Genomic DNA, 22,105 nt, shown 5'->3' with positions numbered 1-22,105 from the left:
AGCCCTACCTTGGGCGTGCTCGTGGCGGGGGCTGGCGGGGAAGCTGCCTGCCCGGCCTGGCTGGACACCGACGTGGATCTGTTGGGGGAGGCTCCCCGCGACGAAGGCCGCGACCTGCGCCCCCGAGGGCGGAACGCGGCCATGCCCTGGCTGGCGCCGTCTGCCAGGATGAACTTCTCACGCAGCTCCATGTTGGTCCTTCCTTTAGCTAGAACACACATATGCACACACACACACACACACACACACACACACATGCGCACGCACACACACAAAGAAGAAAAAGAGGGGCTCAGTCTTTATGGAGAGACCCATCACCTGGCATCAGAGATCACACTGGGGAGTTCAAGAACACCTTTTGCCATGCTAACTCCACCGGAGCACACCGAACAGTCCAATGCATCCCTGCACAATGCATTCTCTGGTGCCACACTGTGCCTGGGGGCAGGGGACGGGAGTGCTCATTCTAATACTAGACGCCAGCAAGAATACCACTGCAAAGAAAGTCAGCATGACGATGGAGCGCTCATGCCAGCACGGATGCCACCGCCTCCACCACTCTAAGCCACAACAGCCAGGGGCAGGCGGTGTCTTTGGCGTGTACCCTAGAGGCTGGAGGGGACAGGAGGTGTCTTTGGCGTGTTCTCTGGAGGCTGGAGGGGACAGGTGGTGTCTTTGGCATGTACCCTGGGGGCTGGGGGATGGCAGTGTCTTTAACGTGTACCCTGGAGGCTGGGGGGGGCGGTGTCTTTGGCATGTACCCTGGAGGCTGGGGGCAGGGGCATCAGACAGAACACTGGGATTAGTTCAACAGTAGAATTAAACAGAAGGAGAAATGGCTCATTAGTCATGGAGACACACGGAAACTTCCCGATTTTTCAAGGAAAGGAGGCAGTTAGTCTTTTAATTTTATGCCTTGAGACACCATTTTGTCAGCATGCAATCACCATCGCCAGACCCCAGGGCTCATGTGCTGTCAGTGGTGCAGCCCGTGCACACACACACACACACACATGTGCACTCGAAAACACGCCACGAGAACCTGATGAGCAACGTGTGCACACGTGCTGGATCACTTAGACACTCCCACAGCCAGTGCACGGGACGTGTGTCGGGCTTTCCGAACACAGGTGTGGAAGCACCAGCTCAGCGGGACAGGAGTTAAGCCATACACAATGAATGAGGCGTAATAAGTCACACAAACGATAAAGCGAGAATGTCCGGGGGAGAGAGGAGAGCGGGGCAGAGGTAGAGCTTGCCAACCTATAGCAGGCTGAGTGGTAGTAATTGAAGAGTTTGATTCCGAACGTAACATTTTACTCCCATGATGGTGAACTAGAAGAAATGACACAGGACAGCAGTCACATTCAAGAACACAGTCAGCAGAGGAAGAAACAAAGTCAGCAGTTGAATACACAGACGGAGCTCAGACCCCGCCTTTAGCTGGAGTTTCAGAGGAATCAGGAAAGCCATCCTCAAAGCCTGACCCACAGAGTGCAGACGCCCCAGACACGCACCGTGGGCGCACTACTGCCTAGGTGCAGGGGTGGCCCCTGTCCACTCAGGACAGGGGCCCGCCCCCGCCCATCTTGGGACGCAGAAGGACAAAGGCAGCGTCATTTACGCACTGGCCATACTACATCTTCATTGCTTTTCAGGATCAATGCGCTCCTACTTCTACAAAACGAGCACTGCAGAGCCTCCTGCCCTCCCCAGCCAGCGGCAGCCTCCTAGGTCTTGGGTTAGCTGCAAGAGTCTCCTGTGTACTTTTCTGTGGTATTACTGAATATTCATTGTAGGCCCAGGAGATTATATACACATGGCTATCTATCTGTCTGTCCATCCACCCACCAGCATACTTTTCATGTGGACTGGGGTGTAGCAGGTTTGTGTAAGCACACTTTGTCTACATGACAGTGACATTGTCTAACGGCACCTATCACCACCCATAAGTGATACAAGGCCACTAGAACGGGAGCATGTGATCCTACTACTTTACTTCTCTTTGAGGTCTGTCCTCAGCTGTGGAGGGCTGGGGCAGCCGGGCCTGCTCATCTGACACACTGTGGGTCCCGATGTCCAGAGCTGGCCCCGGGCTCCCCTGGGTAGCTCACCATGTGCTGAGCCCTGATGATGGGAGGAAATCCATCATTTTGGTTTTTTAAAGTGAGACAAAAATGAAGCGCCTCCTGAGGAGAGGTTCCTAGTTAGAAACTGCTTTCAAATGCTCTCATGATGAAAACCAATTGCAATCAAATGCTCTTTCATCATGAAAACCAATCGAGCACTCGGTGACCTGATGCGGGGTCCCAGAGCAGGAAAGCCTTCTCTCCAGCCTTTCCCATCTTCCTGCCCTCCATCTTCTTTCCTCCTTCCTTGCTACTTGCCACTACCTTTTCCTGGTGAGTAAAGGGCTCGTTTGGAACACTACGGACAGGAGGGTTTCAAAAGTAAAAACTGAGTTTAATTCCTTCCTCAAATTTACCCTGGCAGTGATGTGACGGCATCTGTGTGTTTTGTGGGCTCTGGGGACGGAAGCCAGGACGTCGCGCTTGCCAGGCAGGCACTCTGCCACTGAGCTAGAGCGCGGCGCGGAGGGCATTTCAACGCGAGCAGAGCTTGCTCTGCCTGACTGCGCAGCTCTCTGGGAACTCGAGCCTGGCAGACCACAGGGTCAGGCTCCCTCACTTTTAGAGTGAATGCCCGTTGGCCCGGTGTGTCTGTGAGGCTGAAGAACAGAAGACCCACAGGGCGTTCTTGGTCCCCAGGCTGCCCTGCCCGATCCTTACCCCGGCAAGGGTCATTTTTCACCAAGAACTCGTCCAGCGCCATCCACCCGCCTCCAACACGAACCATCACGGTGCTCCGCAGGATCCGCACCAGTCGCAGCTGCTGGGAATCTCCAAACTGCAGTGGAGGGAGGGAGAGAGAGAGAGGGAGGCTGCCATGCTCACCCGAACGCCCAGCCGGGGGGGGGGGGGGTGGAGTCGGCAGGAGCTTGAACCGCCCTTGGAGGCCTTGCTTAGCCCACAGCATTAGTGCAATCTCAGGAAGGGCTTTGAGATGGACTGCGTTAGGCGGCCCCATGCTGATTTAGCCCAAAGGAAACAGTTTGGGAAAAAAATGATCACAAAGGTTATTGTCAAGTTGTAGTAATGAGGCTTTGTCCTAAAAAGGATTTTTTTCTTTCTCGCAATGGAAACAACCAGAGCAAGGCAGTGATTAAAAACGCTTTTACAAATCATACACAGCCATGAAGCCTTGGCCACCTGACCAGAGCTTTTACACAGGAAGATGACTCCAGGGAAAATTTAGTGATTCCTGGTCCACTTACATGAACACTATTTTCCTCTTATATCTGTGAGAGAAATCTTAGTGAGCTCATTTTGTTTTCCGCAAGAAAGGTTTGACTTATGAAACAAAAATCACTTTCACACATGACTAAGATTTCTGCATCCCTAAAGTCTGGTAGCCCAGTTGGTAGAAGGCTGGCTTTCAGATATTTCAGATGATACTGCAGCTGCTGTGGGCAGATTGCTAAGGAGACAGCTTTCAGACCGAGCTCAGCTTCCCAGAGCAGTGTATCCATGATGGCAGGGTGCCCTCTCACCCTGCAGAAGCTTCCAGTCATTGGATGAGCCCCGGATTTCACAAGTCCTGAGTGGACGCAGTGGAATCTACAGGTAGTTCTGGTACGAGGCTTGTTGAAAGCCCAGGAGAATTGACTTTATACCCTGAAATCAGTTCTAATAGGCTTTTGTCTAACTTCAGAAAGCCATCAAACTAATTTCATAGTTGCTAACCTAGCCAATAAAAGAGCAAAAGGACCAGGTAATCAACACAAATGACTTCCTTTATAAATTAGGGAAAACAGAATTGTGCTTCTGGTTGTTTGTCTGGCTTGCCATAGTGAGATAAATACTTTCAGAAGAGTCACTTGGTTACTTTTCAGAAAGCTTTAGCCCTGGGCCATGGGAGATGTAAGTAAAATGGACAGGAGGCTGCAGGTTGTAGAAAAACACCTCTGGGAGCCTCTATTTATAAGCTTGCTTTTTTTTTTTTTTTTGTCGGTTATGGGGCTTGAACTGTGGGCCTGAGCGCTGTCCCTCAGCTCTTCAGCTCAAGGTGAGCGCTCTACCACTGAGCTACAGCGCCACTTCCAGTTTTCTGGTGGGTTATTGGAGATAAGAGTTTCACGGACTTTCATGCCTGGGCTGGCTTTGAACTGAGATCCTCAGATCTCAGCCTCCTAAGTAGCTAGGATTACAGGCGTGAGCTACCAGCACCCAGCATATAAGCTTGTTTTTTAAAGATGGACCTAAGTGCCAATAAGTGGGACCATTCTTCAGATGTAGATTCAAAAACCAAAATGTAACTTGGTTTTATTAGAAAAAAATTTGGTGCTGCTAGTAAGCAATGGGAAAGGAAGGGGCTGAAAGAAAATTACTCTTAAGGAACCAGATAACTGGACAGATAATTAGGTCTAAAATTAAAAGTTTTAAGGAAATAACCAAAGCTGTCTTACAGATCTATTTAATAATTCTGCTAAATATGAATAATTTTAAATGTCATTTTAGAAATAAATTCTCCAGACAACACTGACTTTAGAAAGTCTCTAGTTTTTCTAACAGCCAAACTGAAATGAGAGCATACAGGTTAAATGCTGTTCTTTGACTTCTCAGTAAATGCGCTCTTTGGAGGCATTTCTGTTATTCTCAATACAATTCCAGACTGAGGAAGATGCCATTTATTTGCTCACTACAAAAATAACAAGAAGAGCAACCCTTTATTGTAGTGTTGTAACTAACGGGATTTGATCAATCTGATCCTTATACACCGAATGCAGGGATCGTATCACTCCACTGGGCTCCATGAATTTCTTGGGGAAAAAATCATTCAAGGTAATGGACTATTTCTATTTTAAATACATCATTTGCTTGCAAGAAAATGGAGAATTTGAAACTTAAGATGTAATAACAGCTAAACTGCAGTGGCAGAAAAATAACAAATCCTATGTGTGCATGTGTATATTTCTATCTATATCTATCTCTCTTTCTCTATGTATATAAGCTTCTAATAAAAGATTACAGTCAAAAATCTTCTCCTTGGATATGGTGAAATCGGCATATAATTTTGTGTTTTACTTTTAAAATTCTGACCAGGCTGCAGTGCCACCAGCAGCCCACATGGACATAAGCACCAAAATAGATATTCGGCAACAACTGTAGAAGATTTTGTACACACTGTGTGCAGTCCCTTTCCTCAAAAGGAATGACACCGAGGTGGCACTGCCACTGCACAGATGAAAAGCCCAGGCTGGCGGCTCAGAGCCCAGGCCCGGTCCAGAGCCCCCACTGTCACAAGACTCTGCAGCACTCTTCTCCCACGTTCCTGAGCTACGTGACCCTGGTCAGCTACCATGTGCCGTATGTCCTAAACAGACACAGAGCTGTGTGGAGAATCAATGATCTCTGCACAAAACAGATGCTCATAATGTCATCAAACACTGCACTATTTCATTGTAGCCAGCTAAGTGCTATGGATTGTCTGGTTCCCATAAAAGTAATCTCCTCGCCAGAGGCACAAAGCAGAGGAGTCCTGGATTCAGGACCCTGGAGCAATTACAGAAACACCACAGCAACCAACAGTGAGCAGCGAGCAGCAGCCTGGGGAGATTGGCCTTGGCAAGCTTTAATGACTATGAGCTAAAGTTTAAAAAAACATAGGAACTTGAGAATACAATCCACCAGTTTATACCTGATTTCCCAGGAAGAACTGATAAAAAAATGAAAAATTGAAGAAAGACATAATTAGTTCATGAGGAAGTGTTTGACACAGCTGAGCACGCACACACACACACACACACACACACACACACACGTGCACACACACATACATGCTGGGCTTCAGATGAGAATCTATATTAGGCATGTGTAATAATCAAGTCCTTCAATAATTTTCCAAAGAGTTTATGTGCACGTGTTATAAAATCTTAGGATTTCAAACCCAAGTTAAAATATGCAGAAATATTTTTAGCATTAAAAGTAGAAAAAAGTCAAATTCCTAGTCTTTCTTGTTTTGAAGGTGGACCCCATTAATTCAGGTGTTGAAGAAAAGCAAAGAGTGACTGCCCGAGTGGGAAATACTGCCTCTCTGCCTCCTCTGTGAGAGGAAGAGCCCACACATCTTAATGGCGTGGTTTTGGTTTGGAGCAGCTCTGCTGTTCAAATCAAGACCTACCTCTCATCACAACAAAGTGCAAGGTGACTGGATGCATGCGAGATGTGTGGGCTTTGCTGTGAACGTTTCTCTCAACAGTTGCTGCAAGTGGCAAGCATCCAAGCTATGTTCTAATACACAAGACCTAAGCTGCCTCCCCATATAAGCTGGAGCCTCACAGCCCATTACATTTCGAAATGAGGTAAAAACATTAGGATTCTTGGAAAACAACCCAGATGAAACTGTATGTAAATGTCAGCGCACAGCCTTGAAAGGAACAAGGTCATTTTGAAAGCTTACCCTGTACTTGTTGTCCCCAATCTGTTCAACTTGAAATCGTTTTGCACACTTACACTTAGCCACCTGCCTCGTGACCTGAAAAAAAATCAATGGGGAAATGTTTACTGTAATATTTGCCTTCTGCAGTGGTACCTCACAGCTTTGATACAACCACCCATGTGGAATTAAGTAAGACAGGAACTGTGAGACATGTGGGTCGAGCTGAAGAACCGTGGGCAGCAAGTACCTCATCCTCGATTTTGTCAGCGTCTGTGATGGGCTTGTATGCATCTTTATTTGGGTGCAGGGCAGCCACGAACTCGTAGTAGTCAATGTACCCATCCCCATCACGGTCAAAGATGTCTGCAACTGCGCTCATCTCCAGTCGGCTGGTGGGGAATTCTAAAATTTGCACAAGAGGAGTAAGGACTGGGAAGTAGGCAGACTGCTCCCCGTACCCTTGTATTCCTGACCAGGCATTCACCCTCAGGCTGATCAAGAGTGTCAAAATTCTTCTCTGAAAAGTGGATTTGCATCCTAAAAAATCAACATCTATATACATGATTCAAGTTTATCTTTCATTTCTAGGGTGGAGTATAAGAAAATTCTGGCTTTCGTAGGCTGAAAACTCCACAGGGCTCAACAACTAGTCCATTTAAAGAAAAGTTGATAGGAAATCAAGGACTTCTAGTAGCATCTGTCAGAGAAATCGTGCTCCAACGGACAGGACAGTCAAACAAGAGGGTGGCTCGGGGCTCCCGAGGCTTACTGTGGGAATTTACATTAGGAAGATAAAGGGACAGGTGTTTGTTTCCTGCTATACACCAGCTAACACATATCACCACCTCTGTTAGGCGGATGAGGACACAGCTTGGGGCAGGCACCTGACCAGAGGTGGGAATGTCCTCAAGCACACTGTTTGGTTGAGGTAGTGACTTCCCAGCCCGTTCCAAGTAACAGGAGAGCTTTACACTACGCTTGTTTTCTTTGAAACAGGCCCTACTTGAGGCGAGGATCCCATCAATGAACTCCTGCCGCGTGATCTTCCCATCCTGGTCTTTGTCGATTCTCCGGAAGAAATCCATCACTCGAGATTTCTTGTGGTTCATCCACCGCATGTATTTTTTCCGCCAGATATCAAAATCAAAGTTGGCAAATTCTCTCAGCTAAAAAAGGGCACAGAGCATTGTGGTGGGTTAGTGCCAAGCTGGCATGGCACTCCACGCCATCCGATGATCGCTGCTGTGGGACTCCACAGGCAGGCCCTGACTCTTCTGCATGAACCAAGTCCTTTCAACTACAACTGAAAACCTCTCCCAGCAGCAAAGTCACAAAGGTGGCCTGGCCCAAAGACACAGCAACAGCCCTATGTTCAACAAAAGGCCAGGGCCAGGCCCAGCTTCTAACGAGCCTGGGCCTCACCCGCTCTCCCCTATGAGCCATCTCCTAACTGGCCTACACGTCCAACGCATTCCCAATTCCAAACTCCAGAATGCCAAATCTCCAGTCAGAGTGCATGTTATTAAAAGATCTGAATCATATACAGTTACCTTGGCCAGTTGGTATAGACACATGCCAGGTACAGGGCTATTGTTTCTGTTTCCTTTTCTTCTTTAAGGAGTTAGTTAACATGTAAACATTTTAGCTGAGTGTGGTGACTCATATCTGAGATCACGCAGGAAGTGGGGATGATCAGGAGGCAAAAGTGTGAACGTGTCCATTTTAACCAGTGGTGGTGTGGTGCGGTGCGCGCCTCTCGTCCCAGCCACGGGGGAGGCTGCGATCGCGAGCTCTGTGCTTCCAGGGCCATCTGGACAAAGTTTGTGAGAAACAATCTCAACAGAAAAAGCATGGTGGTACAGGCTTGTTAAACCACTTACAATGGAAAATAAAAAACAGGAGGACTGCAGACCAGGAATGCCTATCTCAAAAATAATCAGGGGGAAAAAAGGCACAACTCAAGTGGCAGAGAGCCTGCCTATGAAGCGCGAGATCCTGAGTTCAAGCTCTGGAACCACCAAAAAGAAAAAAAAAAAAGTAAAAGTCTTACTTTATTGATTCTCTAAATCCAAATCTCACATAGCTTTATCTCACATAGCCTTCTAATGCTATAGTGACGTCTATCTTCTTAGCTTTCAGTTAGGAGACAAACACAGCTGAGGGCTCGTCTGCTGATATGAGAGCAGGTAAACCCTGGTGGGCGTGGCTGCGTGAGGGTGGAGGCAGAGAACACAAACCTCCTCTAGCCTGTCCAGGGCATCGTTGAGCTTCCTCCTCCGTTCCAGGGCCAGGAGCCAGACCTGCTGCCACTTGCTCACCAGCAAGTTCACTCGGGGATTCTTGGTTTCGATCGGGGTCTGCGATGCCGAGGGGTAGAAGCTTGATGCGGCCAAGCGTTTTCCTGTTAAGACACAACTCTGATCAGGATGGTGAAGCTGCGGGCACTGTGGCATGTGCAGGCGTCATTATCATGCAAACAGGAAGTCTAACGGAGGGGCTGGGTGAGCGCACAGGGCCCGCGCGGGCTGCGCGTTCAAGGGACAGAAACAGACCTGCAGAGGGCATGCGTGTATGGACAGCTCACTCAATACATGTTCCTGCTTAAAGTGCAGGCATTTCAGGGACTGTGTTGTGCCCTCTGAGCCTCCTCTTGGTACAGGCATGCTAAGGAAATCCCCCAGCAAGTGAGAGAATCAGTTCCAGCAAAGCCAGCTTCCCTTCTTCAGAGCAGGTACGCGCCAGGGACAAGTCAAGCAAGCTACGCTGTGAGGCCATCCCGGACCTTTTCCACGGGTCTGTGTCCTGTACCAATGCCAGGGAGTACACTTTGTCTCTCATCTGGCTCCTTTTTCACAAGTTTCTTTTACCTTCAAGCACAGTTGTCCTCATCTTACTGAATGGTTAAATATGGCCTAGAAAAGTACTATGGTAAGGCGATTCAGGATGTAACGTCCAGACTGGGGCTAGCCAGTAACTTCTGAGCACATAACCAATGCCTGACAAGTACACAAAGCACCAGCTCACTTAGCTCTCACTACATCCAGTGAGAAATGAGGCTTAGCAGAGCGGAAGTAACTTGTGCAACTGCTTCTGGGCTGGCGAGCGGTGAGGACACAGGGTTCGCTCTCGTGTTCTCACCTCAGGTAATACACAAACTACGACAGCTCAGTGACCCATGTAAAAAGAGACTATCCAAAAATACGCAAAATGGGGCTGGGCACTGTGTTGTAGGCCTGTAATCCTAGCAGGCCAGGAGGTGAGGTTAAAAGGATTGTGATCTGAGGCTGGGCAAGGGAAAAGCATGCGACTCTCCCTGAAAAACAAATAAAAAGTCAAGAAGACTGGGGCTGTCCCTCAAGTGGAAAGTACTGCCAACATGTAATGCGCAGTACACACAATGCACAAAGTCAATGGTGCTTTAAGCTATTCGGAGTTAACGATTGTTATTTTAAGGCTACTTAGTTGCACAGACTGCCTCAGAAACAGTAACAAGAGTGAAGAACGACGAGCATGCAGGCTGCGAACCCTGGTCGTCAGGGGAACCAGAGCCACGGCACTCACACTATCACACAACAGAAGAAGGCAAGCGCCTTTGGTGGGTGACTTTCCAGTTTCTTCTATCTGATATGAAAGATCCACTTCAAGCAAGCAGCATTAAATACAGAATCGTGGACGGGGCATTTCCTTTATTTGCACATGCGCTTCTATAGTACACTTCAGCCTATGAATTCCTTCAGAGAGGAAGCTTTGGCTAGAGTGCTTGTGCAGCACCACTGATGGCCCCAAACAACTAATGGTAACCCAAAAGAAAAAGGCAAAGGCCATGGCCTCCGTGTCAACATCTGGCTTACTTGCTGCCCGTCCCTTCTCCAAGACAGGGATGTGGGACTGCAAGGAGGAAGGTCCGGCTGCTCTCCGCTTGTACGTCTTCGTGACTTTGTCAACATCAGGCTGTTTTCTCGTCATTTCTTCCATGAACATCTACAATGAGAAGACTAGTGTCAATGAATTAAGGGCAGACCAGAGCAGATCAGTGGAAAACGCTGCCACTTCAGTAACTGATTGGGAAGGACTTGGGCAGAGACACAACACCACTCCAGACATCAATACCCTGTCAGACGCTTTATTAAACTCTAACCATGGCAGTGCTAACCGCTTCACCAGGAGGCTCACATGAATGTTCCTTTTTGTGAGCACACTCGGGTCAGTGTGTGATGCCACTTGCTTTAGAGCTTAAAGCAAGTAGGATTTATGGGGAAGTCATTTTTCTGAGAAAGACATTCATTCATTTCCTTTTAGATAGGATACATGTGCTATCTGGATGTCCAGTCATCTTGGAAGACCCATGAGAAATGAACATGAAACAATGAAACAAGGACCAGAAGGATTCATGGGATTGAGGACAGTGTGTGTGCGTGCACATGTGCGTACACGTGTGTGTGAGTGCAAGTGTGAGTGTGTGTACATGTGTGAATGCAATAGAGCGCTGAGGCTGGAATGGAGGCGTAAGGACTAGAGAGCTCATTTAGGAGGCATGAGGCAGTCCAAGAGCTCACGTGAGACTGCATCATCTGACTTGAGCTTCACAGACAGCAAAGGAGGGAAGAGACTTGAAGGCCACAGAAGGAAGAGACAAGCTTTAGGGAAGCTGTAGAATTAGAACTCCAGATACCAGAGTTGGGGAGTGTGTAGGAGGGAGAGGAGGAAAGGGGAAGAGGAGGAAGAGAAGGAGGAAGAAGAGGGGGAGGAGAGGGAAGAAAGAAAACCCACTCAGCATCTTCTGAGGAAGACAGTGTCAGAGTCCATGGGACTCAGGCTAGGTGCAAGCCACGTTACCTGGTGCTCAGCGATGAGTGCCTTCACCTCCTCGATCTCCTGAGGGACGATCTCTTTGTCCTTGTCACTGAGTGTGGTCTCGGCCCACTGCAGCCAGGCCAGCAGCGCCTCTAGCAGCTCCTGTTTAGCGATGAGCCCGGCCAGGGCGCCTGCCAGCCGCTGCTGGTGCTGCTTTGCCCAGGCCAGCACCTGTAGCAGAAACACCACGTGCTGAGAACTTCTTCCAACGTAGACATAAGCGTGTTGTCACGAGACACACAGTGCAAAATGCACATTATGGCTGGCCTGCATAGACCGGCTGTGCTTCTGGCTTTTCTCTGTCCCGTTTTTGGCCAGGAGACCCGGCATATGAGGACTAAGGCAGTCCGGGACGGCCGTCACTATTGGGGTAAAGGCTTCCCCTGGCACTCTGTGTTCAGCTCACTCGGCTCTGAGGGATGGGGGGTGCCTGCTCCACACAGCGCAGTGCCAAGTGGAGCAGTTGCAACCTTAAATAGTTCATTCACACTGTGAATTCCACAACTATGCCACACACACACACACACACACACACACACACGCATATGCACCGGCCAGGGCTGTGGGCTGTGGCCCAGAGACCCCTGAAAGTCCCCAGGGAAGAGTGCCGACGCCTCCCTCTTTTGAAGAACTTCAGAGACTGCAGCCAGGAGGGTTTGAAAAAGCATGTCTTCCGCAGAGCCTCATTTCCCACATCCGCAGGGTGTGCGCCTCACTAGCTGAATTTCCCCAAACACCCCTGCTCCTGTGGGCTCCCTGGAGACACACACACCTCCTCAAACCTGGCCCGGATGATGGTGAGCCAGTGCTTGATGGTGGTGATGGAGTCGGGGTGGCAGAGGGCCAGGACAGCGTCGCCCATGCTGGTGGCTTTGCCGAGCTCAGCTCGTTTCTCTTCCAGTTTCTTCATGAATTCCTATTGCAGAAAACAGGCTTAGGTAGTGCTGGCACTGACAGAAAGCATAGCTCAGGACTTGGAGCACTCATTGTTAAACAAACAAGATCTCCAACTGGCTTATTCAGTAAGAAGTCATCCGCTAATTGGGAAAAGGGGGGCAGGGAAATGAAGAATAAAGCACCTTTTAATACCTAGGTCAAAATGCACGTGCAGGGTTTTAGCTCATGCTTTAAAATGTAATATATAAAACAGGTCTCCAAAATGTAGAAACCCTGCAACCGTATTACAATGGAAGGTGGAGAGACAGTCCTTCTATCAACAATGCTGGTAGAGGGGACAAAGGTCTGACGACTATGATGAGGTGGTTAGAGCCAGATCCGATGCCCTTGAAGTCCCGCACCTGGAAGCGACGGGGGAGGATTACTTAGGCCCACAGGAGTTTGGAAGAAGCCCTGGAGACCCTCTCATCTCAGAGGCACGAAACCAGAGCCAGGCATGGTGGCACATACTTGCAAGCCCAGCTACTTGAGAGGTGGAGGTCCAAATGACTGCAGTTTGAGGCAACCAGGGTGAAAAAGGCATGAGACCTAATCTCAACAAACCAAGTATGGTAGTACATACCTGCTACTGTAGCTATGTGGGCGGCTATAAGCAGAAGGACTGTGATCTAAGCCAACTCTGAGTAAAGATTGTCAGACTCAATTCAAAAAAATAACGAACAGAAAAGAGGGCTGGGATGTGACTCAAGAGGTAGAATGCCTGCCCGGCAAATGTGAGTCCCAGAATTTGAACCCAGAACACCAAAATAAGACTACACAAAAAGCCTATTTGGGCATCTGAATATACCAGGAGAGATTCAAAATATGTTCAGGAAAAGACTAAAGAAGAGAGAAGACTGGGCTAGGAGCATGCGTTTGGAGGTATCCAGGGACACAGTGGGGAGCAGTCGGGTGGGAGCAGTCAGGAGGGAAGTCAGGAAGGAGTGTCAGGGCACCAGGCTGGCAACTGTGAAGCAGCCTGTGAGAGCTGGCAGGCCTCCAGAATGAGCTAGCCCCACAGTCGTGGGGTCACCCACTGCAAGACATCCCTGCACCGTTACCACCAGTGCTGTACGTGCGGCAGACAGACACAGACCTTCCACGTGACCTAAAAACGAGGACCTACCTCTGCCCCTAAAACCTCTTCATCATTTTGGCGCATCCACAGAGACCCCAGCCTACTGCCAAGGGCAGCAGGGCCACAGACACAGCCCGCACTCATACTACTGGAGAGTGTTGATTCATTTTTAAAGCCTATCATCAGCAGACACTGGCTTTCTGCTTTCAGCTTCTGTGAAGCAGCTTTGTTAGAGAGCCCTTGCCCATGTCTGCTAGACCTGAAGGTCCGCCAGGTTCAAAGATGGCATCTTACCCCTGCCCAAGCCTGCGAGGAGGCACAGGTGGCACTTACTGCTAAATCTTAGGGTGCTAGTGCACCTCACTGCAGGCCGAGGGCCAGCCCAAGTAATCCACAACAAAAGCTCTATTTTAAATATTGAGCCAAAATAAAGTGTACTGCAAATTTAACACACTCTTCTTGTCTAGCTTCAAATGTAAAGCTTTAGGTAGCACTGTGTTCTAGAAATGATGTTCTGTGACCTGTATGACTTCTGTTAACAACAAGGAAGTGTTAAGACAAGACGCCCTATAGATGATGTAATGCATGCTTAGAATAAATGATGCATTTCTATCCTGACCTGGAAAGGCAAGGTTATTCAGTGGTGTTAACAAGATTCTTTAAAGTTAATAGGAATGCTGACATCAACATTAAATGGAGTGCTGGCACCGTAAACTCCTGAGTTTTCAAGTCAAAGGTTGAGATACATCTGTTCAGAGCTGCGTGGATGAAACAAATTTAAGGGCTTTGCCAAGTTCTAGACACTGCCGGAGAAAGGCCTGAGCTTGAAAACTCACCAGCTGGATTCTCAACTTGGAAAGTTAAATCTACGCTATCTCCTATGGGATCCTCATTTTCAGTTTATATTATAGGAAGTTCTAGAAAGGGATTTAAAAGGTTCTTGATTAAAAATCAGAGCACAAAATAAGTCTGCTTTATCTGGTTTCTCATTTTCTTTCAATTTAAACGTGAACACAACACCCTTCTACAAAATATATCCAACAAAACTCCTGGTAAGGAAGCCCTGTAGTCAAATTTAAGAATGTATCAATTTTCCTTGTTTTTGTACAGTGCTTTACACCTGCTTAAAAAAAACTTGTTTAATGCAAAACAAGATCTTGAAAGGTCATTTTAAAAAGTCGGTCTGATAATAGTTCTTTTAGAAAGAAGCTTTTTTCCTATGTAAGATGTCATACTGTAGATTTAAAATATAGACTATCAATAAAATGCAAAAAAAAAGGTTCTTGATTAAAAGCAGAACTGGCAAAGGCTTAGAAATAACATTGTTCTAAATTTTATTAAATTACTTGTTTGGGCTGCCTATAAAGATCGAATTTATTAATTTATAATTCTACTGGTATGATTTTTTTAAAGGCCAAACTACTCATTTCAAGATCCACATAAAAGAGCAACAAAATGGGATGATGTTGGTCAAAAGCCAAACAACGCTATAGAAAAATTGATGTGTTTCCTGGATATGAACCTGACTAATTCTAGACTACCATCTTCCCAAGAAGGCCACGGGACCATGGCACGGACACAACCTCAGCTGCATCAGAGGTGGGACCAGAGGAAAAGCCTGTGCGATCTGATAGTTGGAGCTGCAGACCTCTTTCCTCCATGTGGCATTTGCAGGGATCACTCACTTTGTGCTGGTCCATGAGAGTCCGGAGAGCATCTTCATCATCTGGGAGAATGCCGTGGAAGCGCAGGGTCTGCTCGGCCTCGGCCAGCCACTCCAGGAGCGCGTGGACCACAGAGTGGAACTCTTCTGCCTAATGTACGTGCACACACACACACACACACACACACAGATTCCCAAATATGCTTGTTAGTAAAAGTCACAGGAACAGATTCTCTCTTCAATAACTAAAAGTCTGAAAATTTAAATGATGGACGCTACTCCTATTAAGATGACATGATGCTTTGTGTTTCTCATGCACCATTTCCTTAAATAAATTTGTGAGCAGAAGCCAATATAATTCCCACTTTTGGTTGAGATAACCAGGACTTAATGAAGTGAATTAGTCTACAAAACCCCACAGAGCCGGTGAGAGGCTCACTTGAAGGCTACAGCTTTTAGTCATTATCTTCACTTATGTAGCAGGTAACTGATGAATTAAATATGTATTCTCGGCAAGAAGGCTTCACTTTTATAGGAAGTCACCGAAATAACTCAAAGGCTGACGCTTACTTCCAATGTCTTCACTCAACACTCCGCCTTTAGGGCGGCGGCCAGTGACCCAGCTGCTGTGCCGCTCACCATCACCCCCAAGTGTTAGGGTGTGTGCCATGTGAGTTTCCATAAGGCTCAAGTCAACACTGAAGCGATGGGGCAGCATTTTAGAGGCAGAAGGAAACGTCTCATGTACTCAACAACCTGGGTCTCAGCACAAACCTCCTTGGGGGCACCTAGCTTCTTGAGGGGGTTGGGGGAGTGGTGGAGACCCAAGGACCCCCACACTTCTGCCAGAGCCTCAGAGCCCCTCTGCGGGGCTGCAGCTCGACTCGCAGGACTCACCTGGCGCAGGGCCGCCTCCAGGCGCGTCTGCTTGGAGACAGACAGCGCGCACACCGAGTCCCAGCGCGCGCCCAGCTCCTGCATCTGTGCCTTGACCCACGATGCATCGTCCCGACTGCCTTCCACCAGCTCCCGGGCTGAGCGCTTGAGCGCCTGCACACTGCTGGCTCTCTTCCCCAGCTCTTTCTGGAAGACCTAACAAGACCAGAGTTTGAAAAATAAACTTGGCACTCTAAAACCAAAACAGCAAAATGTACTGTTCAAAATATAAATTTATAAAGCATCACACACACACACACACACACACATCTAAAAATAGTAGTTTAAAGACCCTCCTCTGGGTAGATGCTTTGGAGGGGGCAGGGTGCCTTGGCTCCCACTTGAACATCAGGGGAACAAACAGTCTTGTGCAAATCCGTGCAATTCTGTAACACTCCCAAGAGGAATTCCTTATTTTTAAATGTCACTCTGGAGTTGAACGTGGTGGCAAGCCTTCATCTCAATGCCACATGGACACACGCCGGGGCGCCTGATGCTTCATTCAACGCCGCGTGGACACACGCCGGGGTGCCTGATGCCTCTGTTGCCTGCAGTCTCTCAGTCCTCTCAGGTGGCTGCTGCGGCACACCAGTACTGCAGCCACATGGCTCCAGAGGCCCAGGAAGGTGGCGGGCTGGCCACGTGTCCCTGGCACCAACATGGAGTCTGTCTGGAGATGCTGGGCCCCAGAGGAGCAAAGCTGACCTGAAATACTGTTCTTTGGAGGATGTTTTTGTCTCCATAAATTCCTGGGTGTTAACTCACTGCAATGGGTGGAGGGGAGAGTTCTGGAGCTTGAACTCAGGGCCTAGGCACTGTCCCTTAGCTTTTTCACTCAAGGCCAGTACTATACCACTTGAGGCACAGCTCCAGTTCTGACTTTTTGGTGGTTAATAGGAGATAAGATTTTAATTGACTTTCTTACCCTGGCTGGCTTTGAACTATTATTCTCAGATCTCTACTTCCTGAATAGCTAGGATTACAGATGTGAGCCACCAACACCCAGCTTCATTTTGAATTTTAACACAGATTTCAAATACCAAATCCCTATATGTTATCTCAGTGTCACAGCTTTGGGGCTCTGTTCTCTCTGCACAAATTTTATGAGCAGGGATGTGCCAAGGCCAAGGGCTAAATTCAGCCCTTTTGGCCACAGATTTCCTGGAAGGGAGCCCAGGGTTCATTTCTGCTCCAAGATGCTACACGTAAAATGAGATGTTCAAACAACCAATTTCTATGTAGAATAAAGTTATTTTGCTTTTTAAGAAAGCATTACAAAAGTAAGCTCATCCAAACTAACTGAAGGTGTGGTGAATTCTTTCATTTCATTCTAACATTGTTAAGTGAGACGTGACTATAAACACACAGACAGGGACGGACACACACACACACACACACACACACACACACACACACACACATGAGGTACAATATCTACAGTCTATCTATTTGTGATTAGACTCATCCAATAGTCTGAATACTTTCCAATGTAGTTTGTATACTTCTTCAGCCTTCCAATCATTACTAATGCTCATGGATTAATTCATTCTTGATGGCTGTAGTATATAAAAAATCTGGCAAATGCCTGGGGCAGTAAATATTTCGACAGTGAGCTTATAAAGATGGTGTCTAAGTAAAGAGTAACATTTCAGTGCTCATTAGTCATTGAAAGCTGGAAATGGGAGAGTTTGAATTCATCATGCACAAAAACATTTGTTTCATTATAAGCAAGGCGAGGCACTTAAAAAAAGTAATTCATACGGGCCTAGTCAATGTTCTTTATTTTACTTTCTGCCAATGTTGAAGAACACTTAACTTTTTTTGTAGTGTAAACACAGCCAAAAAGAGAAAGGAGGAAAGAAATGTACAAAAGTCCAACTATTTAAGAAAGTCTAGAGGTGGGCACTGGTGGCTGTAATCCTTGCTAACTAATCAGGAGGGTAAGATCTGAGGATCCCAGGGCAAGAAAGTCTGTGAGACTCTTATTTCCACTTAATCACCAGAAACCAGAAGTGGCTCTGTGGTTCAAGTGGTAGAGTGCTTGCCTTGAGCAAAAGAGCTCAGGAACAGCATATAGGCCCAGTCCAAGCCCCATGGCCAACAAAAAATTTAAAATATATATATATATATATATTTTTTTGGGTCCGGTCGTGGGGCCTGAACTCTGGGCCTGGGCGCTGTCCCTCAGCTCTTCAGCTCAAGGCTAGCGCTCTACCACTTGAGTCACAGCGCCACTTCCGGCTTTTTTCTGTTTGCTTATGTGGTGCTGAGGAATCGAACCCAGGGTCTTGAGCATGCAAGGCAAGCGCTCTACCACTGAGCCACCTTCCCAGCCCCTAAAAAATATTTTTAAAAAAGACCAGGTAGGTGAAAAAAAGCAGAACTAGTAAAGTATGAAGAAAATATTGTCAAGTGAAATCAATTGCGGGGGGCGGGGGGGCTAAAAGTCACAGGAACGAAGCACATTCAGGCAGAGGATGGAGAGATGGTCAACTCTGGTGCGCTGTTAGCTGTGGACATGCTCTGTAAAGCCACGTGGTATTGGCTGGTCCTACTCCAGGGCGTCACACTTAGTGCTGGACACCACAGCAAATCTTTGATTTGTATGATGCTTTAATGAGGAAAGCCTTTTTTCTTGCAATAAATACACAGTAAGTCCCTCATAGCCCAGGCTATTGACTCACAGATTGCTCAAGGGTCAGGGGTCAAGGTTAAAATTGTTTCCAAATACAAGAGCACCTAATAACAAGCCGGGCTCATACCCCTGGATTCATATTCTTACACACAACCTAGTTCTAAGGCCACTGCACATTGGTTTTAAGACATATCATGTTAATTGTCTAGAAAATAAAGGCAGTAACACTTTCTTGAAACATGTTTTAAAGCACCAAGGAAAGAAATCTCATTTCAAGATCTCAAAAGGTTATAGCTATGGCATTTCCCAAGCCAGGAAACTCACTGATACACTGAACAATTTCCCCTCCTTGTTCAGGTTTGGTCTCCTGGCTCTGCTGAAGGCAGACTTAGTCCAGCCCTGAAGATGCTGATGGAGCACACCGTGTCCTGCGCTAGCCTGCAGAGCCTTCTGTATTCAGAATAACCCACCAACACGACGAGACAGACGTCCCAGACGATACTACCTTGTGATTATCCATCAGATTCATCACTAAATCCAGGTCTCCATGGACAGGCTGGTCCTCGGCCAGCTGGGGCTCCACTCTGTACAGCCAATCAATGAGGGCCTGCAGTGCGTCTGTGAACTGTCCAGAAAACAGCAGCGCCTCTTCCAGCTTGTTTTGTCTGGAGTGAACAAAGTAGAAAAAGGAGTCTTGGTCACAGAAAAGCTTCAATCTCTGCTTACTAAAGTTTGTGTACACTGAGTGGAATAAAAACAATACATTGATATTAGCCATCATCACATTTCTCTGCTCAGTGTCTCAGGCTTTCTGTTTTACTATAGAATGTACACAATCTATTTACAGGCCAGATTGGTGTACCAACCTGGGAAATCATAGATTCTTCAAGTTTCCTCATTTTAAAAAATGTTTTTTTTTTCTGCTTCTCAAAAGTTCACTTGAAACAGTTTTAAGTGATCAGACTCAAACTTGACTGTAGGCATTGTGGTGTGAACTCAGGGCTTCACACTTGTGGGGTGCTCTGCTGCTGGGCCAGGCCTCCCGCCCCGTCCTGACAGGGTTTAGTGTGCCACTGGTTCTGTGAAAGTAAGTGTGTGTGGATTCATGCATGCATCCCCAAAGTCAACGCCATCTGCCCGGGACATCTCTTCCTGGTCACTCACCCCAATTTCTACAAAATGGGGTCAGACGGGGGGTTGACGTATGCCATCACTAGATTTTTCTGTTTGTTTTGTAAAAATGTCCTAAGTGAAAATAATTTCAGGCATTATAAAGAGGATGCAAGATTTTGACAGTGGAACCGTCAGGGGCAGAGAAATGAGAAGATCTACATGAGAGGCACTGGGGAAAGGGCGGGCCACGCAGGGCGGCGTCTGACAGAGCTGGGAGATGCGTGGTTTACAGTATGTAACGGCCGCAGGGCAATGCTCCTGGTGCAGGGTGGGAGGTGGGAGGTAGGGCTGGGGCGTCCCAGGCAAAGGCAGTAGTTAAGGTCCCCAGGAGGTTCCTCAGAAGCACTCCCCCCATCTACGGAAGGCCGGCAGCCACGCACCTCTCCACGGATTTCCCACAGATGGTGTCCCACTTGTCCCGGAGCTCACTGAGCATGTTGTCCAGTTTCAGGGTGTCATCAGCCAGGGAAGTTTTCTCCTTCAGGGAGCGTCCGGTGCGGTTGGTGGTATCATAGACCGAGTGCTTGGCACCAAGGGACTTCTGAAACTCCTGCGGGGGTGAAACCAGAAAGCAACAGAGGTTTCTACTTGAGAAACGGGAATCCCTAACCAAGGGAGCCGTCAGTGAATCACACCAGACAGGACAGCACAGAAGATCTTCACGCTTTCAAGCTGAGGGATTCAATTTTGTTTAGAAGCAAACTGATTCTGAGAGTACCTATTATTGTCAAAAATAATTACTAAGCAACACAGTATCTGAATCACTTAATCATGTCCCCTTTCTACCCTAAGGAATCCTGGACCCACGCTCTACCCCCGGCGACACCCCTTGCCCCCAGACCTCTGCAGATGTAAACCAGGAAAATTACAATAGTTATACCAGAACACTGAAAACGCCAAGGTGTTTTCTGGGGTGGGGAGGACCCGGGGGATGTGTTCAACAGTCTATGAGTAACCACAGGCCCAGACAGAGTTACTAGTCACACAGACTCATCACCAAACATTCTGAAGACTCACAATAGTGATACATGAAATTCTCTCTCTGCACTTGGTTGCAGAGCCCAAGTGCTTACTGCACTCCCAACACATGGAAAGCGGCTGCTTCTTCCCTCCCTGGTTGCAGAGACCATGGACACCCCAAGTTGCTAGGTCGACTGTCCCAGGATCAGGCAGCAAAGCAGCTGTTATGGTCCCCATGTTTTGATGCACTGCATCATGAGGACCTGTGCACCTGTGCAGTCTCCCTTTGTATGTGTGGGGAGGAGACTGTCCTTCTAACAATCAGACCTGTATAGGGCAGGGACCTGCTTTTGTAGGTCTCTCGTTAGCATCTGTGGGCACTTAGAAGTATTAAACAAGAGCAGAAACAAGAACAGAGGGCTGCTATGGTGCACACTGCCTCAGGATGAGAAAAAGCAAAGGTCACCTTTGCAGGCAGCCGCTGTGCAGGAAGAATCGAGGTCACTCAGAGCCACAGCAGACAGGAAGATGCTCTGTCATTTTTCAAAGTAATCTCAAGGGTGCAATTACCTCATCAGTTTAAAATTTAGTTTAAAAGCAATGCCTTAATGTCATAATACAACTAAGTTATTTCTGTTGTTTTTCTACGAGGAGGCAACAACTCGTAGAGATTTTGAAATAGTCTCACAGTTACAGAATCACACTGGCTATCTACCATTTGCGGTCTGTATTATTTCTTCACACCATTCTGAACAGAATGCTGCATTTAGAATCATAGTATTGACAAGAGCTTTTCATACAACAGATACATAACACATATAATAGCTGAGAACAAAACAGATTAGAGCTTTTTAAAGACCAAAGTTCCCAAATGATTAAAAAAAAAAAAGATTCCTTTTGACACTGGGTTCACGACAACCAGGATGCATCTGGAACAAGAGGGAGACTCGTCACAGGGCTCTTGGCATATTTTTTTCACAGCACCACATTCAAGTCCAAACAAAGCTTCCTGCTCTAAGACAGGGGCTGTCAATTTCCCGTCCAAAGGGAAGGTGGGTCAGGGCGGCTGTTTTCTGTCTCTGTGTTTCTACAAGTGGATGTGACAGCTCATGGGCAGATGCTTGGCTCCAAGAGCCTCAGCATCCGCCCCCCCAGGAGCAGGGCCTCAGCATCCCCCCTCCAGGAGCAGGACCTCAGCATCCCCCAGGAGCAGGGCCTCAGCATCCCCCCCAGGAGCAGGGCCTCAGCATCCCTCAGGAGCAGGGCCTCAGCATCCCCCCCCAGGAGCAGGGCCTCAGCATCCCCCAGGAGCAGGGCCTCAGCATCCCCCAGGAGCAGGACCTCAGCATCCCCCAGGAGCAGGGCCTCAGCA

General features: G+C 47.7%; 1 protein-coding gene across 1 annotated transcript in view; it reads right to left on the bottom strand.

Moving 5' to 3' along the window:
- Window positions 1–22,105, bottom strand: part of Dst (dystonin) — a 287,116-nt gene that overhangs the window by 4,028 nt on the left and 260,983 nt on the right. Inside the window, exons 79-91 of the mRNA XM_013019154.1 lie at window positions 20,154–20,323; window positions 19,106–19,265; window positions 15,927–16,121; window positions 15,052–15,180; window positions 12,125–12,268; window positions 11,335–11,523; window positions 10,350–10,479; window positions 8,736–8,899; window positions 7,502–7,664; window positions 6,746–6,900; window positions 6,520–6,594; window positions 2,790–2,907; window positions 9–208 (exon numbers count right to left, since the gene is read on the bottom strand). Of these exons, the coding sequence (XP_012874608.1) occupies window positions 9–208; window positions 2,790–2,907; window positions 6,520–6,594; window positions 6,746–6,900; window positions 7,502–7,664; window positions 8,736–8,899; window positions 10,350–10,479; window positions 11,335–11,523; window positions 12,125–12,268; window positions 15,052–15,180; window positions 15,927–16,121; window positions 19,106–19,265; window positions 20,154–20,323 (1,992 nt within the window). The remainder of the gene's footprint in view (window positions 1–8; window positions 209–2,789; window positions 2,908–6,519; window positions 6,595–6,745; window positions 6,901–7,501; window positions 7,665–8,735; window positions 8,900–10,349; window positions 10,480–11,334; window positions 11,524–12,124; window positions 12,269–15,051; window positions 15,181–15,926; window positions 16,122–19,105; window positions 19,266–20,153; window positions 20,324–22,105) is intronic.

Source organism: Dipodomys ordii, unplaced genomic scaffold, assembly GCF_000151885.1.
Source record: "Dipodomys ordii isolate 6190 unplaced genomic scaffold, Dord_2.0 Scaffold44, whole genome shotgun sequence".
NCBI lineage: Eukaryota > Metazoa > Chordata > Mammalia > Rodentia > Heteromyidae > Dipodomys > Dipodomys ordii.
This window is presented reverse-complemented; position numbering and strand designations above follow the sequence as displayed.